The following is a 22,476-nucleotide window of genomic DNA, read 5'->3' on the forward strand; positions in this document are numbered from 1 at the left end:
GATTATATGATAACAATGTAACACTATAAACAACTTAGTGTATAGCATTACAATATTTTCATAATGTTTGGAAAAGAAACAGAATGCTGTGTAGTATGCAATATACTAGTGTTTAATAAAACGAAGCGTCGACTTTTAAAAGCAACTTTATAATCAAATAAATTCAAATGATATGCCTACTCACCATATTGAGTTCCCTTTCGATCTGAACTGCCCTCTGCACTATGGGACCCCGTACAGCGTATTCTACGCGTTTAACGTTAGGGTTCATCGTGTCCATCGTCAGCACCCTTTCACTGTGCTCACAGCCGTTCTGAGCCATAGTAGTATCTCCGTGTATTCCTTTTCAGAGAATTTCTGGTGTAAACCTGGAGATAACAGAGCACACGTGTAATACTCAAATAAGACGACAATAATGGAGATAACAGTACAGACGTGCAATACGCAAATAAGACGGCAATAATGGAGATAACAGAACAGACGTGCACTACTGAAATAAGACGACAGTAATCAAGGACGTCATGCATGCACATCCTTTTTCTTCTTTTTTTCTTTGAGTAGACACCATTACAGGTGTGCGGCACCATTGTATCCGTTACTTTCTTCTTCTTCTTCTTCTTCTTCATCATCATAATTATCATCCGCTTTTGACTCCAGAACCGCTTGTGGAAAAGTTATAACTTGAAATTTGGCACATAGATAGAAGAAAGTCCAAACATTAACCACAGCAAATGTAGAGCAGAGACGCTGACAGACGCAAAGAGGATAAAATACTAGCTTTGTTTGCAATGTGCGACATATTTTGGGGTGGGGGATTTAAATCTTTGAGGGGAATTGACTAGTCATCAGAAAAGTTTAGATGGCATTGTTTTCATCTTACCTCCATAAAATGCCTATTAAAATGCGTTTATAAGCGCAGCGCTGCTTTGTTTACAGCAGTAGCCAAGGAAACGTTATATTGCCCTGTTCCATAACCGCCGCCTGCTGTCAGAGAATAAATCTGCGCTTTCATTTATCCTGTCTGCTGTTTTTGTTTCATGCAGATGTTTTTTTTTTTTTTTTTTTTTTTTGTAGCATAATTTCACAAAGCTAAAGACGGATCATACTGTTTTTGCTTCAATATTTTAAATGGTACAGTCTAATATAAATCAGAAACTGCTGGTTCCACATGTAGCATCTTTGTTTGGTCAGTTACAACTCAGCCTGTAATAGAGCAAATAAACCCTTTTGGTACAAATGTGTACCTTTTGATAAGATACTGTCCCAGTGACAGCTTTTGTACTGTAACGCCACGCCAGCAGAGGGAGCCCTCACCCACTGACTCTCTGTTACTGCTCCCTCTGCTGCTTCTTGGGTTACTTCCTGTTTGGTGGCCATTTAAGGAGGCCTATAGCAAACAGGCCACGCGAAGTACTGTTTTGCCTGTGTGGACTCTACCAAGTGTTTTTCCTGATTTCATTGCCTTGTTTTTTGCTATTTCCATGGTTTTGTTTCATTGTCATAGTTTTGTCTTGTTTTTTGCCATAGTTTTGTCTTGCTTCATTGCCATAGTTTTTGCCTAGTTTCATAGCCTTGTTTATTTTGCTACTGTGGACTGCTCACTTGGACTTTGACCTTCTGCCTGTTTATTTGGATTACGCTTTTGTCTTGCCTTCGTATTACTGTTTGTTTGGAGATCGACCCTGCCTGTCTTGACTATGCTGTGTTTAATAAAGCTTGCATCTGGATCTAACACACTTCACTGAGTCCCGTTACAGAATACTTCGCCTACCAAAGATCCAGCGGCTTACAACACACACAACCAACAATCAACCATGGATCCAGCATCACGCCTCGTTAAACTCCGTCAAGGTAACCGGCCTATTGAGCAATATGTTCTGGATTTCTGTGAACTGTGCCACTTGGTGGACTTCAAGGAGAGTTTTCTCAAAGACACTTTTTACTTTGGTTTGCGTAAGGATATTTCAAGTAAGATGCCAGGTCATCACCACCACTGGTCTCTGATTTGTTATATTGACTATGCTTTGTTGCTGGCTGGATCAGCATTTACTGTAGGGATTGCTAATGACAAACCTTGCCATCCTCCAGTATCTGCCACACCAGAATGCTTACATGTCATGTCCGGTATTGTCACCATCATGCCAGAGCCCCTTCATGCCAAGCCTGCCAAGCCAAAACCTGCTCAAGTCACATCCACCAAGCCAAAGTCTGCTCACGTCACGTCTACCAAGCCACAGTTTACTCATGTCACGTCTTCCGCTCCAAGGCCTGCCCACGCCATGCCTGCTGCTCCAGGGCCTGCTGACGCCATGCCTGCCACTCCAGGGCCTGCTCACGCCATGCCTGCCCTTCCAGAGTCTGCACCTGTCATGGCCGCCCTTCCAGAGTCTGCACCTGTCATGGCCGCCCTTCCAGAGTCTGCACCTGTCATGGCCGCCCTTCCAGAGTCTGCACCCATAATGGCCGCCCTTTCAGAGTCTGCACCTGTCATGGCTGCCAACCCCAAGCCAGTCGACAAGATGGCCGCCATCCCAGAGCAAGTCCACAAGATGGCCGCCATCCCAGAGCCAGTCCACAAGATGGCCGCCATCCCCAAGCCTGTTCACAAGATGGCCACCATCCCCAAGCCTGTTCACAAGATGGCTGCCATCCCCAAGCCTGTTCACAAGATGGCCGCCCCATCTGAGTCCCCGGTCAAGATGGCTGCTGCGCCTGAGCCTCATCGGTCCAAAATCATCTAATTTGAATCTCATCCCATGTCTGCTACACCCAAAGCAAATCACGTGATGGCTGATCCTTCGGTGTCAAGTCAGGGCTGCATTTTCAGTGCCAAGTCAAGTGACAGCTGTGTTCCCTGAGCCACTTCAAGTTACAGCTGTTGCTTCTGAATCAAGTCAAGTTACAGCTGTAGTTCTTGAATCAAGCCAAGTCACAGCTGTTCCCCATGAGTCAAGCCAAGTCACAGCTGTTCCCCATGAGTCAAGCTAAGTCACAGCTGTTCCCCATGAGTCAAGCCAAGTCGCAGCTGTTCCCCATGAGTCAAGCCAAGTCGCAGCTGTTCCCCATGAGTCAAGCCAAGTCACAGCTGTTCACCATGAGTCAAGCCAAGTTACAGCTGTTGTTCCTGAGTCAAGTCACGTTACAGCTGTTGTTCCTGAGTCAAGCCAAGTTACAGCTGTTGTTCTTGAGTCAAGCCAAGTTACAGCTGTTGTTCCTGAGTCAAGTCACGTTACAGCTGTTGCTCCTGAGTCAAGTCACGTTACAGCTGGGTTGTCTATGTTACGCCAAACCACAGCTGAATTCCATGAGCCAAGCCAAGTTACAGCAGATCTTCATGAACCAAGTCAAGTTTCTGTTGTTGTCCCTGAGCCAAGTCAAGCCACAGGCCCACCTTAGGGCTCCTATTAATGAACTCACTGCCACGTCTGACCATGAGTTTGCACCAATGCCCCCGGAGGTGGTGGCTCCGGCTGCAGAACCTCCTATGGGGAGGGCGTCCTCCTATGAGCTCTCTGCCCATCATGTCACGGCCAAGGAGGCCTATCATGAACTCTCTGCCTGTCCTATCACGGCCAAGGAGGCCTATCACGAACTCTCTGCCTGCCATGTCACGGCCAAGAAGGCTAATCATGAACCCAATGCTCTGCTATGGATGTCACTAGTTCCACTGTGTAAATCTTTGCTCCTGTTTGCTCTGCTTGCTCTGTCTGTCCCGCTATGGCTCCCTGTTATGCCTGCTCTGCCTGCCCCACCATGGCTTCCTGCTCTGCCTGCTCCACCATGGCTCCAGGCTCCTCCGAATCTAACATAGTGGACTTCTCCTCCAAGGTTCCACTGTCTGCTACTGCTCCACGGCCCAGGCCCTGCAGTGTTCCACTGTCTGCCACAGCTCCACGGTCCAGGTCCTCTAAGGTTCCACTGTCTGCCACAGCTCTACAGCCTTGGTCCTCTAAGGTTCCATTGTTTGCCACAGCTCCATGGTCCAGGTCCTCCAGGGCTCCACTGTCTGTCACTGATCCACGGTCCAGGTCCTCCAGGGTTTCACTTGTCTGCCACTGATCCACAGTCCAGGTCCTCCAGTGCTTCACTGTCTGTCCCTGCTCCACGATCCAGGCCCACCTCCTCTGCACGGACCTGGCCCCCCGTCCCACCCCCTGTGCTGCCTCTGTTCCCGCACCCTCCTGGACTGTTGTTGTTTTGAGTGCCAGGAGTCGCTCCTAGAGGGGGGGATTCTGTAATGCCACGCCAGCAGAGGGAGCCCTCACCCACTGACTCTCTGTTACCGCTCCCTCTGCTGCTTCTTGGGTTACTTCCTGTTTGGTGGCCATTTAAGGAGGCCTACACCAAACAGGCCTCACAAAGTATTGTTTTGCCTGTGCGGACTCTACGCGTTTTCCTGATTTCGTTGCCTTGTTTTTTGCTATTTACATGGTTTTGTTTCATTGTGATAGTTTTGTCTTGTTTTTTGCCATAGTTTTGTCTTGCTTCATTGCCATAGTTTTTGCCTAGTTTCATAGCCTTGTTTATTTTGCTACTTTGGACTGCTCACTTGGACTTTGACCTTCTGCCTGTTTATTTGGATTACGCTTTTGTCTTACCTTCGTATTACTGTTTGTTTGGAGATCGAGCCTGCCTGTCTTGACTACGCTGTGTTTAATAAAGCTCGCATCTGGATCTAACACGCTTCACTGGAGTCCCGTTACATGTACCTTTTGTACAGCTTTTGTTGGTCTGATCAACTTCAGTCTATGCTTGTAAATAGTTAATTTAATTTCAGTAGACAAAACAAATTTGATGGCATGTTGCCAAGCTGCATCTGAGGCTGTATCTCTTCAAAGCTTTTAAACATTGACACAAAACTTTATGTCATTGTCACATCACACTGACCACACCACATCAATTTGGAAACAGTGTCACCTGTTGGTCAACCGTGATAAACAATTAAATTATATTACTAGTGATTATATTTAAGATTTTTTCAGCCATTTTGACTAAGATCATCTTAAAATGTCTGATTTTATTTATTGTGGGAATTGGTCTAATGCCATGCTTAGGCTGTTGCTATGCACTAAACAAAATGAAGAAAATGAAGAACTGAAATAAAATATTCATGTAAAACAGCTTTTAAGGCACTTTAACATTTCCTATAAGTGGTTGCTATTGGTTAGGCTACCTTAATGCATTATGGATAAGTAACTGTACCTGACCTGGGTACAGTTGGAACAAATGCACTTCCTAATTGTGGAAAATATAAGCATGGAATAAGTATGGAAATAAGATTGCCCATTATATATAAAATGAAAGGCGAAATTAAATTATTTTGAAGAATATTCTATTTGTTTGTAAACAAATCTGTTTTGCATTTTTTCCCTCATGGTATAAACATGATTTGGTACTTTTGATAAATGTGCCAGATATAACCCAGAGGCTTGACTGAGCAACATCAGTTAGGAAGAATAAGCAACTTTGTCTGATGAGTGAGAAATCATTCCCTATCAACCTCTATAGTCCGCATAGTATTCATTTTTTGCAAGACACAAAACTGATCTATTACTGATGTATTTTATGGTGTATTTTAGCCATTCAACCAAAAACCCATTCAAAAAGACTGGAATTTCTGGGTTTTAGGACTCTTGCAGTCTCTACTAATGAGCTGATAAGTTGAATTGTGAGTGATAGATGGGGAAAATATAAATGTGTATTGATGGGATGTCAGGACAGGTTTGAGAAGCACTGTTTTTAATTTTTTTCTATATTAACATAACCATGCCTCATATTGCTCATGTACATTTGTTCTGGACCTCACAAAAAAAAAATTTGGGTTAACATCATGAAGTCTATTAAAAAAATGTGTAAAGGAAATGGGGAAAACAAATTTGTAATTGTGATCATGCTCTTTTCTGATTGTATTCTGCTATACAGTGAACTCTTTGTGGCTACAACATTTAATTTCTGAGCATGTGTTTTTTTTATTTTTGGAAGACGTAATGTTGTTCTCTGCCATTCAACCAGTGACACGCTGAAAACATGCGAACTGTCAGTGTAAGAAATGGTTTTAGTGTATGTATGAAGTCAATTCCCCTCAAATTAAAACAGTCACACCATCACATTAACTATTTGGATGTTTTATTAATGTCTGCAAACACAAAGTGTCACAATAATTTTTATGTAATTTTTAGTGCTGGTCCGTTGTTTTGTCATTTCAACCTGTCATTTCAAAAACAAACAGACTAGACATACTCTATAATGATATCATTGTTTGCAAACAACTTATGCTTGAACTACATATTAAATAAATGGACACTACCTTATTTGATCACATTTGGTCATTAATCGCTGTCTTCCAGTTATTTAATCCATTCTTCTTCCCTCTATTCTGTGCACAGTTTAAAAGACAACTCCACCAATGTGAAGACCTTGTGTACATATATGACATCAGAGCTTTTTCCTGCCCACCCCTTTCATTCCGTTCTATTCAAGGAAAGTTTCCAAGACACTTCCAAGTGGACTTTGGCCTGTATGGATTGTACCGTCTCAGGAGAAAGTGATATTCGATCTTTATAGACATGTGATGTTGACCCAGATGACATGCAGTTGAGCAGAATGTGCTGCACTTTGACAAAATGTTCAAATGTTGCGGTTCATCAGCATAAACTGTTCCATATTACACAACCTCTTCAACAGCTGTTGCTCAAACATCAGCCATCAAAACACAGGGATCACTTTCTAAAGATAACACACAGCTGATAGTGATGTGTTGGTTGTGAAATGGAAGGAGAGAGTTGAGGCAAGGATCTGTTTGCACCGTCTATTAACACTTTGCTATTGTTCGGTCATGTAAAGAAAAAATCCCACGTGGTCTGAGAACAAAGAAATTTATTCATTTGGGGCTGATCTTTTGACTAAAATAAGTGGGAAGCAATACTGCATAAATACTCCCTATTACATTTCACCATTCTCCTCACTGAGGAAGCGAAAAAATAAAAATAAATATAAAAGGAAATTGGGGTAGTCAAACTTAAAATCCCAGAAGAACATTCTCCTGAATACAGACTGTCAAGGAGAAAAATAACTTATATAAGAGACAAAGTAGAGTAAGGTTAGTTAGTTTAATTTAATTTAGCAAGTAATGATTATGAGGAAGGATCTTGTGTATCAGTGTCTTATAGGGAGCACAGAATTTTTTTAGATTTCAGATCCTTAGTTGTCTTAGGTAAAGAGAAGAGGCTGCGGCGGACAAGGAGGGAATGCAGACATGAACCATTGGAGCCCAAGAAGACCAGGAATTAAGTGAGACCAAGGCAGTAATTAATGCTTAATAATTAAGTTTGAAATACCTCTGTTTCATCTGATTGTATCTCTTTCTAAAGGCCCTACATTCAGCCAATGAATTTCAAACTAACTTAGTTTTCAACGCAATTTGCATCTTAAAGTGTGTTACCACCAGTGTTGGGAAGGTTACCTTGGAAATGTAATAGGTTACAGATTACAAGTTACTCTATTTAAAATGTAGGGGTGGGCGGGACACAAACTAATGCGGGGTTAGTTGTAACACGCCTGGTTTAAGTATTTCCACACACGCTAGCGTAACCAAATTTACGGTGTTTACTTGCTGCTATAGCGATCAGGGCCGTCCCACGCATTGTTGCAATGTGTTCATTCTGAGACTCAAAAACAGATGATTTTTAATTCTTAAAAAACGCCATTATTTTATTTGAAAAAGACAATCATTTTATTTTATTGACAAAATATTTTTGTTTGTTGTGTATATTTTTTTCATTCGATCAGATAATATTTTAAGCTGTCATATGGTCATGTTACAACATGCCCCTCACATGTTACAATTTACCCCACCTACGTCACTGTCACTTTTCACTTCCTTTCTTTTGAGGTGAATAACGAGAAACGTACACACTGTAATTATGAAACAAGGCTACATATTTGTACTAGACAAATGTGTAATTAATGTTGATAAAAAATTATACTCTGAACCCCACGTGGATTTACACAAACTGAGAGATTCAAAAAGTGTTAGGTTGTGCCCCGCACTCCCCTAACAAGTAGTGTAACTTTTCAGTTACTTTATTAGAGTAATGTAACTTATTACATTTGATTACTTTTTAATTACTTTTCTAAATTTCTAATATTTTCAACTGTTAATAATTTTGAAACATTTAAACCAGGCAGAGTTAATCTTACAGTAGCACTCAACACTGATTACTGTCAGACTTTCAAAATCCTTCATCACTTTAATTAAGATTATAATAAGTAAGGGATAATATACATCTTTATTTTGCGATAACAATTGGCTGGATGTACATTATCCCACTTATTACACAGCTGCTTGCCACAAAAGTAAATAATTAGACACAAAACACTGATCTTGTTACGAATGGTGCCGGATGGAACGAGACACGAACACGATATAACAAACAAACAAAGTCTTTTAATATAAATCCAAGGAGTTAACAGGTCAGGAACAAGATTGACATCCACACACATAGGTAAACGATAAAGACCGAAAGAGAACTGAACACTGCGACAGACTTATGAAGTGTGACTAATCATTACAGACAGGTGAAGGGGATGACGCTAATGAGGGCTAAACCAAAGCAAACAGATTGACAGGGGGAGACAATGGGAAAAACCAAGTACACGAATAGACATAACTGTGACAGATCTGAGTTGAAATATTTGAACGCAAAGCGTCCACCAAGAAAATTTATAAAACATATAGCGCCAACTTAAGTTGCCTGGATGAGTCTGTGTTATCAGCATTTACCAGTTGTTATCGGAGAATAACACACCTTGGAATGTCATGACTGAAAAATCAGAATCAAGCATTCCACAGAGCCATGAAATAATTTAACTTAAAGCACAGCTACCACAAATTCAGACTTAACACATTTTATTTACATTGAGATCATTCTGAGGTTAAATACAGATTTGAAATCTTAGCAAGAAATGGTTTAATAGCTATGATACTGGTTTTGAAATCAAATGTTTGCATAGTTATGACTGGAAACACTGGCATCTAACAATGCCTTGGAAAAAACAACTAATCTTAACAAATAAAGTATATGCATAAACCCAAATAGGAAATAAAACACTTATCGAATAAGCATGTGTCATAAACTTATGAAACATTGGTGTCTCGTTTTAGAGCAGTCAATGCAATTTTTGAAAGAAGTCAATTAAATCTGTATGTGTGTGTGTGTGTGTGTGTGTGTACCTGGTATTTACCACATTATGGGGATCAAATGTCCCCACAAGGATTAAATTAATTTTGACCTTGTGGGAACATTTTTTAGGTCCCCATGAGGAAACAGGCTTATAAATCATGCAGAATGTGTTTTTGTGAGAAAGTAAAAGTATGCACAGTCTCCTGTGAGGGCTAAGTTTAGGTGTAGGGTAGGTGTAGGGCGATAGAAAATATGGTTTGTACAGTATAAAAACCATTACGTCTATGGAATGTGGAAACGTGTGTGTGTGTGTGTGTGAGAAACAATTCAGATGTAACCCCCCTTTGTAAGCATTAACATTTTCACTGTAATTTAATAACACATTTTTCTCAGTAACTGTAACTAATTACAATAACTTTTTTTTTTTGTAATTCAATTACGTAATTCCATTACATGTAACTAGTTACTCCCCAACACTGGTTACCACAACAATTATAATGTGTTTCAGTGGATAAATCAACAGAGGTGACAAGTGCCACTTCATTCAAACCTAAGTTCACTTTTTCCACTAAGAAGTCCAATCTGACACTTAATACTTTTATTAATAAAGTCTCACATGATTGGATTGTCTTTTCCAATTGGAGGAAACCAATGCATCTGAATCTTGCAAAAACTAAAATGTCTATTTGAAAATCAGAGTGAAACTGGCAGACAAAGGAGGTGCTGCCTGGGGACAAGACCAATACATCCAAGAAGGACTCTGGCAGCTTACAACAAAGACACTCTACCATGTAGCCCCATAAATACCAAGAATGCTTTTTATTAGACCTTATGCACCTCCATCTTATATTCAAGATATTACTCGTGTGAATTAAGATCAATAGCATAAAAATGTGTAACGGGACTCTTGAGAAGCGTGATAGATCCAGATGCGAGCTTTATTGAACACAACGTAGTCAAGACAGGCAGGGTCGATCTCCAAACAAACAGTAACACGTAGGCAAGGCAAAAGCGTAATTCAGTAAAACAGGCAATAGGTCAAAATACCGGTGAGCAGTCCAAAGTAACAAATGAACAAGGCTATGAAAACTAGACAAAAACTATGGCAATGAAGCGAGACAAAACTATGGCAAAAAACAAGACAAAACTATGACAAAGAAACAAAACCGTGGCGATAACAAAAACAAGGCAATGAAAACAGGGAAAACGCTTGGTAGAGTCCGCACAGGCAAAACAATACTTCGCAATGGCTGTTTGGTATAGGCCTCCTTAAATGGCCACCAAACAGGAAGTACGTTACAGAATCACCCCCTCTAGGAGCGACTCCTGGCACTCAAAACTACAACAGTCCAGGAGGGTGGGGGAACAGAGGCAAAACAGGGGGTGGGTCGGGGGGCCAGGTCCGTGCAGAAGAGGTGGGCTTGGATCGTGGAGCAGGGACAGACAGTGAAGCACTGGAGGACCTGGGCCATGGAACAGTAGCAGACAGTGAAGCACTGGGGGACCTGGGCCAGGGAGCAGTGGCAGAGAGTGAAACACTGGAGGACTTGGACCGTGGATCAGTGGCAGACAGTGGAACCTTGGAGGACCAGGGCCGTGGAGCTGTGACAGACAGTGGAACCTTGGAGGACCTGGACCGTGGAGCTGTGGCAGACAGTGGAACCTTGTAGGACCTGGGCTGTGGAGCAATGGCAGACAGTGGAACACTGGTGGGCCTGGGCCGTGGAGCAGTAGCAGACAGTGGAACACTGGAGAGCCTGGGCCATGGAACAATGGCAGACAGTGTACCACTGGAGCAGAAGTCCACAATGTTTGATTCAGAGGAGCCTGGAGCCATGGTGGCGCAGACTCGTGGTCAGACGTGGCAGTGAGTTCATGGGTGGACGCCGCCTCCTTTGGAGGATCTACAGCAGAAGCTGACACCTCTGGAGGCATAGGTGCAGACTCGTGGACAGACGAGGCCTCTGGAGCAGACTCGTGGTCAGACGAGGCCTCTGGAGCAGACTCGTGGTCAGATGAGGCCTCTGGAGCAGAGTCGTGGTCAGGCGAAGCTTCTGGAGCAGACTTGTGGTCAGACGAGGCCTTTGGAGCACAGTGTGTAGCCCACACGCTCAAAATGGCAACAGCCATTACAGGCAGCACAGTAGATAGTGGGATGCCTGCCGGTCTTGAGGGTGTGGACGCTATGGACATGTGGCTTGGGAGCGTGGGCTATGCGTGGCTTGGGAGTGTGGGCTCTGCGTGGCTTGGGAGCTGAGACGAGACCTGGCAAGGCTTTGGGACGTCAGCTGGTACGTGACGAGGCTCTGGGGGGTCAGCTGATACATGACGAGGCTCTGGGGGGTCAGCTGATACGTGACGAGACTCTAGAGGATCAGCTGAGACGTGACTTGGCTTAGGAAGGTCAGAGGAGACCTGGTGAGGTTCTGGCAGGACGGCCGTGGCTTGGCGAGGCCCTGTACTGGCAGCCATGTCGTGAAGAGGTACTGTTAGGAGCGCAGCTGTTTCTTGACTTGATTCAGGAAGGTCTGTCGTGACTTGACGTGACTCAGGGAGGTCTGCCGTGGCTTGACTTGACTCAAGGAGGTCTGCCGTGACTTGACTTGACTCAGGGAGGTCTGCCGTGACTTGACTTGACTCATGAAGAACAGGTGTGTCTTGACCTGGCTCGTGAAGACCAGCTGTGACTTGACTTGGCTCATGAAGGTCAGCTGTGACTTGACTTGGCTCATGAAGGTCAGCTGTGGCTTGACTTGACTCGGGAACAACAGCAGTAACTTGACTTGGCTCATGAAGATCTGCTGTAACTTGGCTTGGCTCATGAAGGTCAACTGTGGCTTGGCTTGGCTCGGGGAAGACAGCAGCAACTTGACTTGGCTCATGAAGATCTGCTGTAACTTGGCTTGGTTCATGGAAATCAGCTGTGGTTTGGCGTAACATAGACAACCCAGCTGTAACTCGACTTGACTCAGAAACAACAGCTGTAACGTGACTTGACTCAGGAACAACAGCTGTAACTTGGCTTGACTCAGGAACAACAGCTGTAACATGACTTGACTCAGGAACAACAGCTGTAACTTGGCTTGACTTATGAGGAACAGCTGTGGCTTGGCTTGACTCATGGAGAACAGCTGTGACTTGGCTTGACTCATGGGAAATAGCTGTGACTTGGCTTGACTCATGGAGAACAACAGCTGTGTCTTGGCTTGACTCAGGGAGAACAGCTGTATCTTGGCTTGACTCATGGAAAACAGCTGTGACTTGGCTTGATTCCGAAGTAACAGCTGTAACTTGACGTGGCTCAGGAATCACAGCTGTCACTTTACTTGGCACTAAAAGTGCAGCCCTGACTTGACACCGGAAGATGAGCCATCACTTGATTTGCTTTGGGTGTGGCAGACATGGGATGAGATTCAGATGAAGATGATTTTGGACTGATGAGGCCCGGGCGTGGCAGCCATCTTGGCTGGGGACTCGGGGCGGGGGATGGTGGCCATCTTGTGGACTGGCTCTGGGATGGCGGCCATCTTGTGAACAGGCTTGGGGATGGCGGCCATCTTGTGGACTGGCTCTGGGATGGCGGCCATCTTGTGAACAGGCTTGGGGATGGCGGCCATCTTGTGGACTGGCTCTGGGATGGCGGCCATCTTGTGGACTGGCTCTGGGAGGGCGGCCATCTTGTGGACTGGCTCTGGGAGGGCAGGCATGGCGTGAGCAGGCCCTGGAACAGAAGACGTGACGTGAACAGGCCTTGGAGCGGAAGATGTGACGTGAGTAAACTTTGGCTTGGTGGATGTGATTTCAGCAGGCTTTGGCTTGGCAGGTGTGACGTGAGCAGGCTTTGGCTTGGTAAACATGACTTGAGCAGATTTTGGATTGGCAGGTGTGACATGAGCAGGCGTTGGCTTGGCAGCCTTGGCATGAGAGATCTCTGGCATGATGTTAACAATACCGGACATGAAGTGTAAGCATTTTGGTGTGGCTGGTACGGGAGGATGGTAGGGTTTATCATTGGCGATCCCTACAGTAAATGCAGATCCAGCCAGCAACAAAGCATAGTCAATATAATGTACTAGAGACCAGTGGCGGTGATGACCTGGCATTTTGATTGAAATATCTTTGTCCAAACCAAAAAAAAAAATGTCCTTAAGAAAGCTTTCTTTAAAATCCACCAAGTGACAAAGTTCACAAAAGTCCATAACATACTGTTCAATGGGCCAGTTACCTTGACGGAGTTTAACGAGGCGTGATGCTGGATCCATGGTTGATTGTTGGTTGTGTGTGTTGTAAGCCACTGGATCTTTGGGAGGCAAAGTATTCTGTAACGGGACTCTTGAGAAGCGTGATAGATCCAGATGCGAGCTTTATTCAACACAACATAGTCAAGACAGGCAGGGTCAATCTCCAAACAAACAGTAACACGAAGGCAAGGCAAAAGCGTAATCCAGTAAAACAGGCAATAGGTCAAAATACTGGTGAGAAGTCCAAAGTAACAAATGAACAAGGCTATGAAACTAGACAAAACTATGGCAAAAAAACAAGACAAAACTATGACAAAGAAACAAAACCGTGGAGATAACCAAAACAAGGCAATGAAAACAGGGAAACCGCTTGGTAGAGTCCACACAGGCAAAGCAATACTTCGCAATGGCTGTTTGGTATAGGCCTCCTTAAATGGCCACCAAATATGAAGTAACCCAAGAAGCAGCAGAGGGGGCGGTAACAGAGAGTCAATGGGTGAGGGCTGGCATGGCGTCTGGATCTTGTGTTCTGCAGTGAGGACCATCTCACAGTGGTGGGAAAGATAGATTGATAATGTTCTGCTGATTTGGTCTGGCTGCGGAAGTTAGAAGAGTTGGAAATGAAATGTGTATGAAATTGAGCATTGAAAATAATTTCCTGGATTTAAAAATGAATAAGGATGGTAATGGTGATTAGCAAACTTCAATTTTAAAGAAATTACCAGACCATACCATACCTTGGCTGAGTGAAAATATTACCCTATGGTCGCAGATTGAAATAGGAGCGAGCAGGGACGGTTGCAACACTTTTGCAACATGGTTGCACTTCCTTTCCTTGCATTTCTCAAGGACTGTTTGTATAAGAAAGCCAAAATTTTAATATAATAAAGCCACATCTGTGAGCTACTCACCCACATTGCTGCAACATGTGTATATATGATAATATATGTACAATTTACACTTGAATAGACAAAGTGAAATGTTGCAAGTGACCTCACAACGGGACTGTTGCAACATTCATTGAAATGTAGTTAAACCATTCTTAAAGATCATTTTGCAATTTATTTATCTTATTTGTGCACAGACAGGGTCTTCAATAAGGTAAATTGGCTGTATAAAACCAAAGAATAGTAAATGGAAAAACATTCTCAAGTAGCAAATAGATTTTTAACTTACTCACTTAAATAAAAAGGAGAGATACCTAATTATTGATAGGGGTTCATTATTAATCCATTAAATTACAATTATTTTATGTTATGGCAAGCTTTTCAATCAATGTTGTGTTAAAGGACAGCATGTTGGGATGGTTGCAACAATGTGTTGCAACTGTCCCTACACTAATAGCCAAGATAAAACTTGGTATATTAGCTTGACATAATATCATTGACACACGCTATGCCTATTAGCTCTATTAGAAAATGCCTATTAGAAAACACTGATTAAAAAGTTATCATTTTACAATGTGTCACACAAACAACTTAGACACTATGACCAAAAATCTGACCTTAAAAAATACTTTTTTTACCTTGAAAATGATTTTTTTGTAGAAGGAATGGTCACATGTGGCTGATTCCTTCCTGGAAGGATGAGGAGCCAATAAAGCATGTGCAGTATGAATATCATCACTGTAGCTTATTCCTGCTTGAAGAAATAAGCCATGTTGCAACTGCCCCTCATTGCAACCGTCCCCACTTTCCCCCTATATTTGTGATTCTGAATTTGTTTTTTTTTAATGGCACACAGGCAACACAAATTAAACATTGTAAATTCTAATTAGGACATTATGGAAAATGATAGTACACTCAGGTCTGTTTTTTTTCCAGGAATACCTAAAGTCTCAGATATCCACGTACTATATGAAACAAAGCAGTGTTATCTTCCTGCACCTGAAAATAAAACATTCTTTAAATATTAGATATAGAATATTGTGATATTTCATGAAAAATGTGTCCAATTGAATCTTTCATTAATTGTAACTCTTCTTATGTAATTGACAGGTTGGAATGTACTGTAAATGTGGACACTTTTATATAATTATGGACACTCAAGGGCACAGTTTCTTTAGTCATTGTGATCATTATGATTATTTATTTGTGTATTTATTTACTTTTTTCCTTTAAAAAATAAATAAACTATTTATTTTCTTTTGTATGGGAAGTTACAATGTTTGATTTGTTTAGGAGCTGGCTGGTTATAGCCATTCCCACCAATTAAATCTGACAAACCAGCTGTTATGATGATCCACTTTTTGCCAGTAGTTGCCAGTAAAGAATGTTTGTGTCAATAATGGATGTGTATCCAACCTCTAACAAGAACAAAACAACAACAACAACAACAACAAAAAACTGTACACCCCGACTTTCTTGGCACTATGTTGATAAGGTCAAGGTTGGTAAGGTAAGGTTTATTTTATTTTATTTTATTTTATTTTAATAACATCTATTCAATCAAATTATGATAATGCATCCAAAATGTAGTAGAAAGTAGTGTGCATTTAGGATTTTTTTACAGGCTGTGCAGTCTCATGCAAAGCACTGATGTCAGAGCATGGATGAGGTGTTATTGCAATCCTTGTATATTTTTATCACATAATAAACATTTCACCTTTCAAATTAAGTTATTTCGAAAACATATGTGGATGACATTGCTAAATATCAATATATGATGATAAACCAATAAAATAAAAATAATAATGTGCAAAAAGAAAGTCCTCTTTTCTAAATTTTACATTTACGCATTTGCAGACATTTTTATCCACAGGTATTTTTCATTGCATTTAAGGTGTGCATTTTATCAGTTCATTTAGAGAAACAGAGAAACAAACTTGGGGAAAAGGGAATTATTATTTAATTTAATAATTACTTATTTCATTCCTAATTTAATTAAGGAATTATTCATTAAAAGCAACGTAGATAAACAATGGTAAAATACTTGACACAGATAAAAGTAGAGAATATTGTTAGTACAAATGCAAGTACAAATCGATAAAGCCATTATTTTACAAACTCCAATGTACTAGGTGGCAGTATACACGATTCACGATGGTCTGTATCCCACCAGGAAACGAAAATAAGAAAAAGAAAAAGAAGAAGAAGAAGAAGAAGAAGACGTCCGAGCATCAGCATCCAGTGAGTGAGTCCGACAGCAGCCGGACTGCAATCGTGTTTGACAGTCCCGAACTTCAAGACCGCCACATTGTGTGTTTTGCCCGGTAAGGTTTGGCTTTGTTTGGCCGGGCCATGTTAACGTTTAAATACTGTTTCTGAACGCGTGACAAACTTTATATTCGACGCTTGTCCACAGTATAGACAGCGCCATCGAATATAATGGGAGTGTTTGTCGCGTCACTCGCAGTGTAGAGAGGTTTCCTAATTGTTAATGTGTGACGGGCCACTCTAAGTCTATTAGGAGATTTTTACCGTCGTTTTAAGTGTGAATGTAGGTGGCCGATTCTTTCATTCCATAGGGCAGCTAAAAGTGTCAGTATTTTGTCATGATTTCTACTATAAAAGTGACTATAAAATATTATCCCATATAAGCACTAAACCTATTGCAGAGACTGGGAATTTAACCGGTCACCTAAACTGGTTTATTTTGGACTTTACATGTAATGCAACTGTGTTTATTAAACGTATGGTCCCAAAAAGTGCGTATACTGTATGTAATTGCAAAATCTATATGTGATGGTACAGCGACGAATGATATCACATTGGTCATGTGCCAGTATTTGCACAGTATCTCAAAGAACATGGTGGTATTGCTATGGTACACATTCCCCCCTCAAAAATGGTGTTTTAGTACTCAATTCAAAACAATTGTTGTCCTGATAAAATAAGATTATATATGTGTGACTAATTTAAGCAGTGGTATTTATAGGTGCAATTTGTTTGTAGAGAGGTGTGACAATGTAAATGCACACAGTGGCTGCATCCGAATTGCATACTTCCCTACTGTAAAGTAGGTGAAAAGCAGTGGCGTACCGCACTTTTTAAAGGCCCCTGCAAAGAACGAGATGGGGCCCCTCCCACCAGCAGCGATGTCATGCATGAAAATTTATTGTGCACCTGAGTCCGTCTCTCCTATTTACATAACGAGACTGACTATTTAGACTGTGAACGTGGATGCATAAGTGCCGCTGCTCAGATTTGATTATTTTAACAATAGCAGGATTGTTTGCACGAATTTGTTTTCACATTTTACTAAATTGTGCACACGAATATTCGTTCCCTTATTTTACTAAGTCGTGCACATGACATTACTAAATCGTGACCAGGATTTAGTTGAATGAAATCAACTAATTTATTAAAACGAGGGAGCTAATAATGCTATTGTGCGCACGATTTAAACTTTTTCACGTGTGGGGCTCCATAAGCCACTTTAAGCATAAAAATATCCTCTTTCATTATGGCGTGGTTGTCTTAGAAGTAGTGTTTATGACAAGTGAAATGTGAGAAAAATTAATTTTCCCCGATTGTTATTTTAGAACATTAATTCCGCTCCACTGTACTACCTTTGCGTTCACGTCTTTCTTTTGCAGTGTCTCGAAGCACTGCCTTTTAAAATGTTCTGCAACGGGGCCCCCCAAATGGTCGGGGCCTCCACGCACTGCGGGGGCTGCGGGGGTGTCCCATACGCCACTGGTGAAAAGCAGTATGCAACAAATAAATTATGTCCGAATTCACAGTACTTATAAAAGAGTAAGCCAGAAGTACCCAAATGACCTACTGCTTCCGGCTACACATTCATGCTATAAAGAACATACTTTCTTTGTGGTCACAAAGTAATTACTTATTCAAAAAAAGTACCTATTTAAAAGTATGTGATTTTGGACAAAGCCAGTGTGTAATAAGGGTTCATTGGATGTCAAAACAAGATGCGTGTAAAGGTGGGATGGGGGCAGGCCCTGTTCCAGAATCAAAGCACGAAGCGTGCTGTTGTAAAGTGCAGATGTCATCTGTAAGCAGCAGCTCCTAAGTGCCACTATAACAAGAAAAGCAATGCAGGGAAAGATTTGTCATTGCTTTTACAAATATTTGCAGCTTTAGCAGTGTTTTAAAAATTTATGATAATTGTATAAAAATGATCATTTGAAAAGTATCTTGACTTTGAGAGTGTCTCATTTATATGTCAGGGTTTCTATGCAGTATAGAAAAGTATAGAATTTCTGTGTCTGGTTAAATATGGAAAAAAAGGAAGTAGAGTATTGAAAAATGTTTTATTAGACTGAGAAGTTCTGAAAATAAATTTATCATACAAGCAAAGATTTTTTTTTTATTAAAGTGTGAAAGCATATCAAACATAATCCTATATTTTCAGCTTTTTATAAATATTGCTTTTCAGCTGTCACCATTGTCTTGTGCTGTCCTGATAAAATAATATTTTTGGAATATTTTTGTCTTACTCCATCCCTGATGTATCTTACATTTTAATGAGAGGTACTTTTTATAATTAATAATTATAAGTAATCAAAACAAACATTTAAATTGTACTTTTCTTCATTAATGCTTTGTTTATAGTAGTGTTGTTAAAATTACCAGTATCCTGCTACCATGTCATTGCTATCATCAGTATGCATTTAAATATGATTGCAATTATATGTATTTAAATTACTGAGGATCCACTCAGTACTGCTTGAAATAATGAGTTTTTATTCAGTGCTCAATCTGAGTCTGGAAAACTGTTTAATTCTCAAATGGAAAATGTGTACGAGGCACCATCTGACAGCCCTAGTATGAACCCTGGTATGCAGATGTCACTCACGAAAGTTTGAAGCATGTATGTGGCCATTGGTCCTCTTAACAGCATTAACAACAAAACCTTTAGCTAATTCAAAATGGATTATATATAGATTAGAAAGTTTGCAAAGATCACTCCCTTTATAATCACTAAAAAGCTGTTACTCATCTCTCTTCATTGCAATTTCTATTTTAGGTAGTTCCAATATAAATAATAAAGCTGTACACTGTACAATAAATCTCTTATTTTCATTATGTGCACATTGTTATAATGATTGGGTCTGTGAGCGTGCAAAACTCTGGTGTGTGAAAGATATAGAGCAGACTCCATCTTAGAGTACTCTGATTAGCTAATGCATTCAAGAGATCAACATATGTTGGCAAATATGTCTTTGATTGGCTACACTGGAATAATGGGTAAGTCAGATGTGTGAAAATTATGAGTGTAATTTACATTCAGTTTTGTCATCTTTTTTTATGATTCCCTTTCAATCATTTATTCAATCCACATTAAGTGTAGGAGATAGGCTACCTTTGCAGTAAGTATCTGCTGTGCTACTGTGACTGTTTCTACAGTTACAAGGGAACCCTAGTGTAAAATAAATATACTAAAATGTATTTAAAATACATTTATTTAATTCTAAGTATACTACAAATACATTTACATATCATGTACTTAAAATCAATATCCTGCAGTTGTACTTTTAGCAAACTAAACTGGTATATTTAAAGTCTGCTAAATTAGAACAACTAATTTTGTACTTAATGCACTTTAATTGTGTGAAAGTAGTGCTGAAGTCCAACTAAAGATATACTTAAGTGTATTTGATTGTGCTAAGTGGCACGTGTTGCAAGTTTACTTTAGGTACACTTTAAATAATATAGTTCTTTAAATGCAAAATATTTAAAGATCATACAATCCTCATCAATAGTGACAGTAAAACATATTTAGGCTTAATATTAAGAAATGTGCATTGTGCACAAGTAGTATTCCAAATAAAGTTTAATTACAATTTTTATATCAGTAAGTCTAGAGCCAGTATTTCAGTAAATATGTTAATAGACTTGAACTATGCTTAGTATAGAATAAATGCATTTTAAATCTATTACTTTTTACTAGGAAAGACTCATTGGTCAAACCTCAACCATCTCAGGGTATGTCACAAATGTGCCAGTTTCTTAAAAACATTTTCAGAATATATTTCTGTTCAAACTACCCTGTAACTAACTTTTATAAAGCCGAACTGGTGTGTAGTAATGCCTGTGTAAAACCATATCTGGACAACTTTACCTCTGGCTTCCTTTATGTACCTCCCACTGTTGGACAAAACTCTATCCTACATGTTCTTATCAGTGTTGCGATTAAAGTGTCTTGGCCAAATCACTTTTAGGTTTTCACAGTTCCTTTCATCAGTCCTTTATTTGGATGCCTAAATAAATTAGAATTCTTCTACAAAGGCCTTGATGGTTTGCATAACTTTTCTAAAGCACTCTTTTTCTGCTCAGTGCATGAAGTTGTTAGAAGAAAAAAAGTCTACTAAAGTCACTACCATTGTCCTCAAAACAGATCTATTGTGACATGAGATGTTTTGTCTACTGTAGAGTTGCATGGTATACCAGTGCTATGGTAGTATTGTAGGGCCCAAGCCTCAAAGCTCCAGTGACGCCTGCAGTGGTAGTACTGTGATGGAGCTTGGTGCAGCTTGGTTATAAAGTGTTAAGTAAAAACAGCTGTTATACTAAATTCTACTTGAGAAATTAATTAAAATTGACCCATATACTTAACAACCAGCCTCTGATTTCAAATTAACCCATACTTACTGTATTGTTATTAGTTTAAGCCACAATGCCCAGTTTCTTCAATTTGATGGAGAGTTTATCTTTTTACCAGTGCTTTTCTTATTGCTTTTTCAGTCTGACCTGCTTTATTTTTATTTTCTCTCCAGGCTAGTTGACTCAGAATCACATGCTCTGGTGCTGGGATAAATAAGTCTGTGTGGATGCTTTGACAAAATGAATTATGTTAAAATTTATACTACAGACAACAGAACATTTGACATATAAGAATGTGATAAAATCACATAAAATGTGTCATGCGTGGCTGGGCCATTCTAGTTCAAATCAGTGGATTTGCAGATTAAACTAAAGTTTGTAGAAGACCTATTTATTTATTTATTTATTTTTTGTCTTTCTATAGGCAGTGTTCTTGGCCGTGATGTCTGCTAAGGCCATTTCTGAGCAGACAGGAAAAGAGTTCCTGTACAAATACATCTGCACCACAGCAGCTGTCCAAAACCGTTTCTGCTGCGCCACTGTCACTGCAGACACTGACTGGGACCGCCTTACACAGGACCACCCATGGCTGCTAACAGAAGTGAGTATATGTCTTGGTTTAATGTTTTGTAATGCTGCATTATTTTCAGTGTAATATATTTGTCCGTCCCTCTATGCAGAGGCTGGTTGTGAAGCCAGATCAGCTGATCAAACGCAGAGGGAAGCTGGGATTGGTGGCAGTTGACCTGAACCTTGAGAGTATCCAGGAATGGCTGAAATCACGTCTGATGACAGAAATCACAGTAGGCCTTTTAAAAAGTTTATATTTGTATCTACTTCGAGTAACTGTTATTTGCCATACAAGTTTAATGAAATTTAATTTCACTATACCTAGCTTTTATGTTATAAACAGTTTGTTCCACTGTTTCTACAAAACACTGAAACGTGTTTTAAACAAATGTGATGTGACTTTTTCTGGCAGACATTTATATAGATTTAATCCATGCAGCAGAGCCACTTTACAGGTAAAACTAAATGAATTGCTGTTTACATGAAAACTTTTGACACGGGAAAAAAAATGAGATGATGAAATCTGAGATAATGATCTTTTAAAGATTCTCTATAATTCTCTATAATTATTACTTTTTTTTTGTAATGTCATTACTTTGCTGTCAGTCAATCGTTAGTCATATCAATACATCACTTTTCTAGTGAACACATGAGCAAACAGTAATCTTGGATGACTTAATCCAGATATTTTAATGAAATGTATTTAACCTAATTAGCCAGTATTGTACTGTCTTGTACTTACAACAGTGCTGTTGTTACATCACTATATTGAAAAGAAAAAAAAATGTTCAGATATTAATTAATATTGTGGCTTCTAGGAATTTAAATAAAACTAAATGACTGTGTTGATGTGAATGTAAGGGCTTGTTGCATTTCTGTTTAGATGGTACTAAATTTAGGTTCATGAAACCTGTCTAAGCCTGCTTTATTAAATAATAAAGTTTAAAGTATATATAAAGAATTAATTTGATATGT

The 22,476-nt window shown here is 40.2% G+C and overlaps 2 protein-coding genes across 3 annotated transcripts in view; one reads left to right on the plus strand and one right to left on the minus strand.

Moving 5' to 3' along the window:
- si:ch211-217a12.1 (alanine aminotransferase 2-like) overlaps positions 1 to 6,465 on the minus strand; it is a 29,777-nt gene extending 23,312 nt beyond the window's left edge. Inside the window, exons 1-2 of the mRNA XM_051124339.1 lie at positions 6,308 to 6,465; positions 185 to 368 (exon numbers count right to left, since the gene is read on the minus strand). Of these exons, the coding sequence (XP_050980296.1) occupies positions 185 to 322 (138 nt within the window). The 5' untranslated portion in view covers positions 323 to 368; positions 6,308 to 6,465. The remainder of the gene's footprint in view (positions 1 to 184; positions 369 to 6,307) is intronic.
- Positions 6,466 to 16,502: 10,037 nt separating this feature from the next.
- Positions 16,503 to 22,476, plus strand: part of aclyb (ATP citrate lyase b) — a 34,296-nt gene continuing 28,322 nt past the window's right edge. For both annotated transcript variants that reach the window (XM_051124389.1, XM_051124390.1), the window contains exons 1-3: positions 16,503 to 16,634; positions 21,356 to 21,532; positions 21,612 to 21,734. In XM_051124389.1, the coding sequence (XP_050980346.1) occupies positions 21,374 to 21,532; positions 21,612 to 21,734 (282 nt within the window). In that variant the 5' untranslated portion in view covers positions 16,503 to 16,634; positions 21,356 to 21,373. The remainder of the gene's footprint in view (positions 16,635 to 21,355; positions 21,533 to 21,611; positions 21,735 to 22,476) is intronic.

The sequence above is a fragment of the Labeo rohita genome, chromosome 12 (genome assembly GCF_022985175.1).
Source record: "Labeo rohita strain BAU-BD-2019 chromosome 12, IGBB_LRoh.1.0, whole genome shotgun sequence".
NCBI lineage: Eukaryota > Metazoa > Chordata > Actinopteri > Cypriniformes > Cyprinidae > Labeo > Labeo rohita.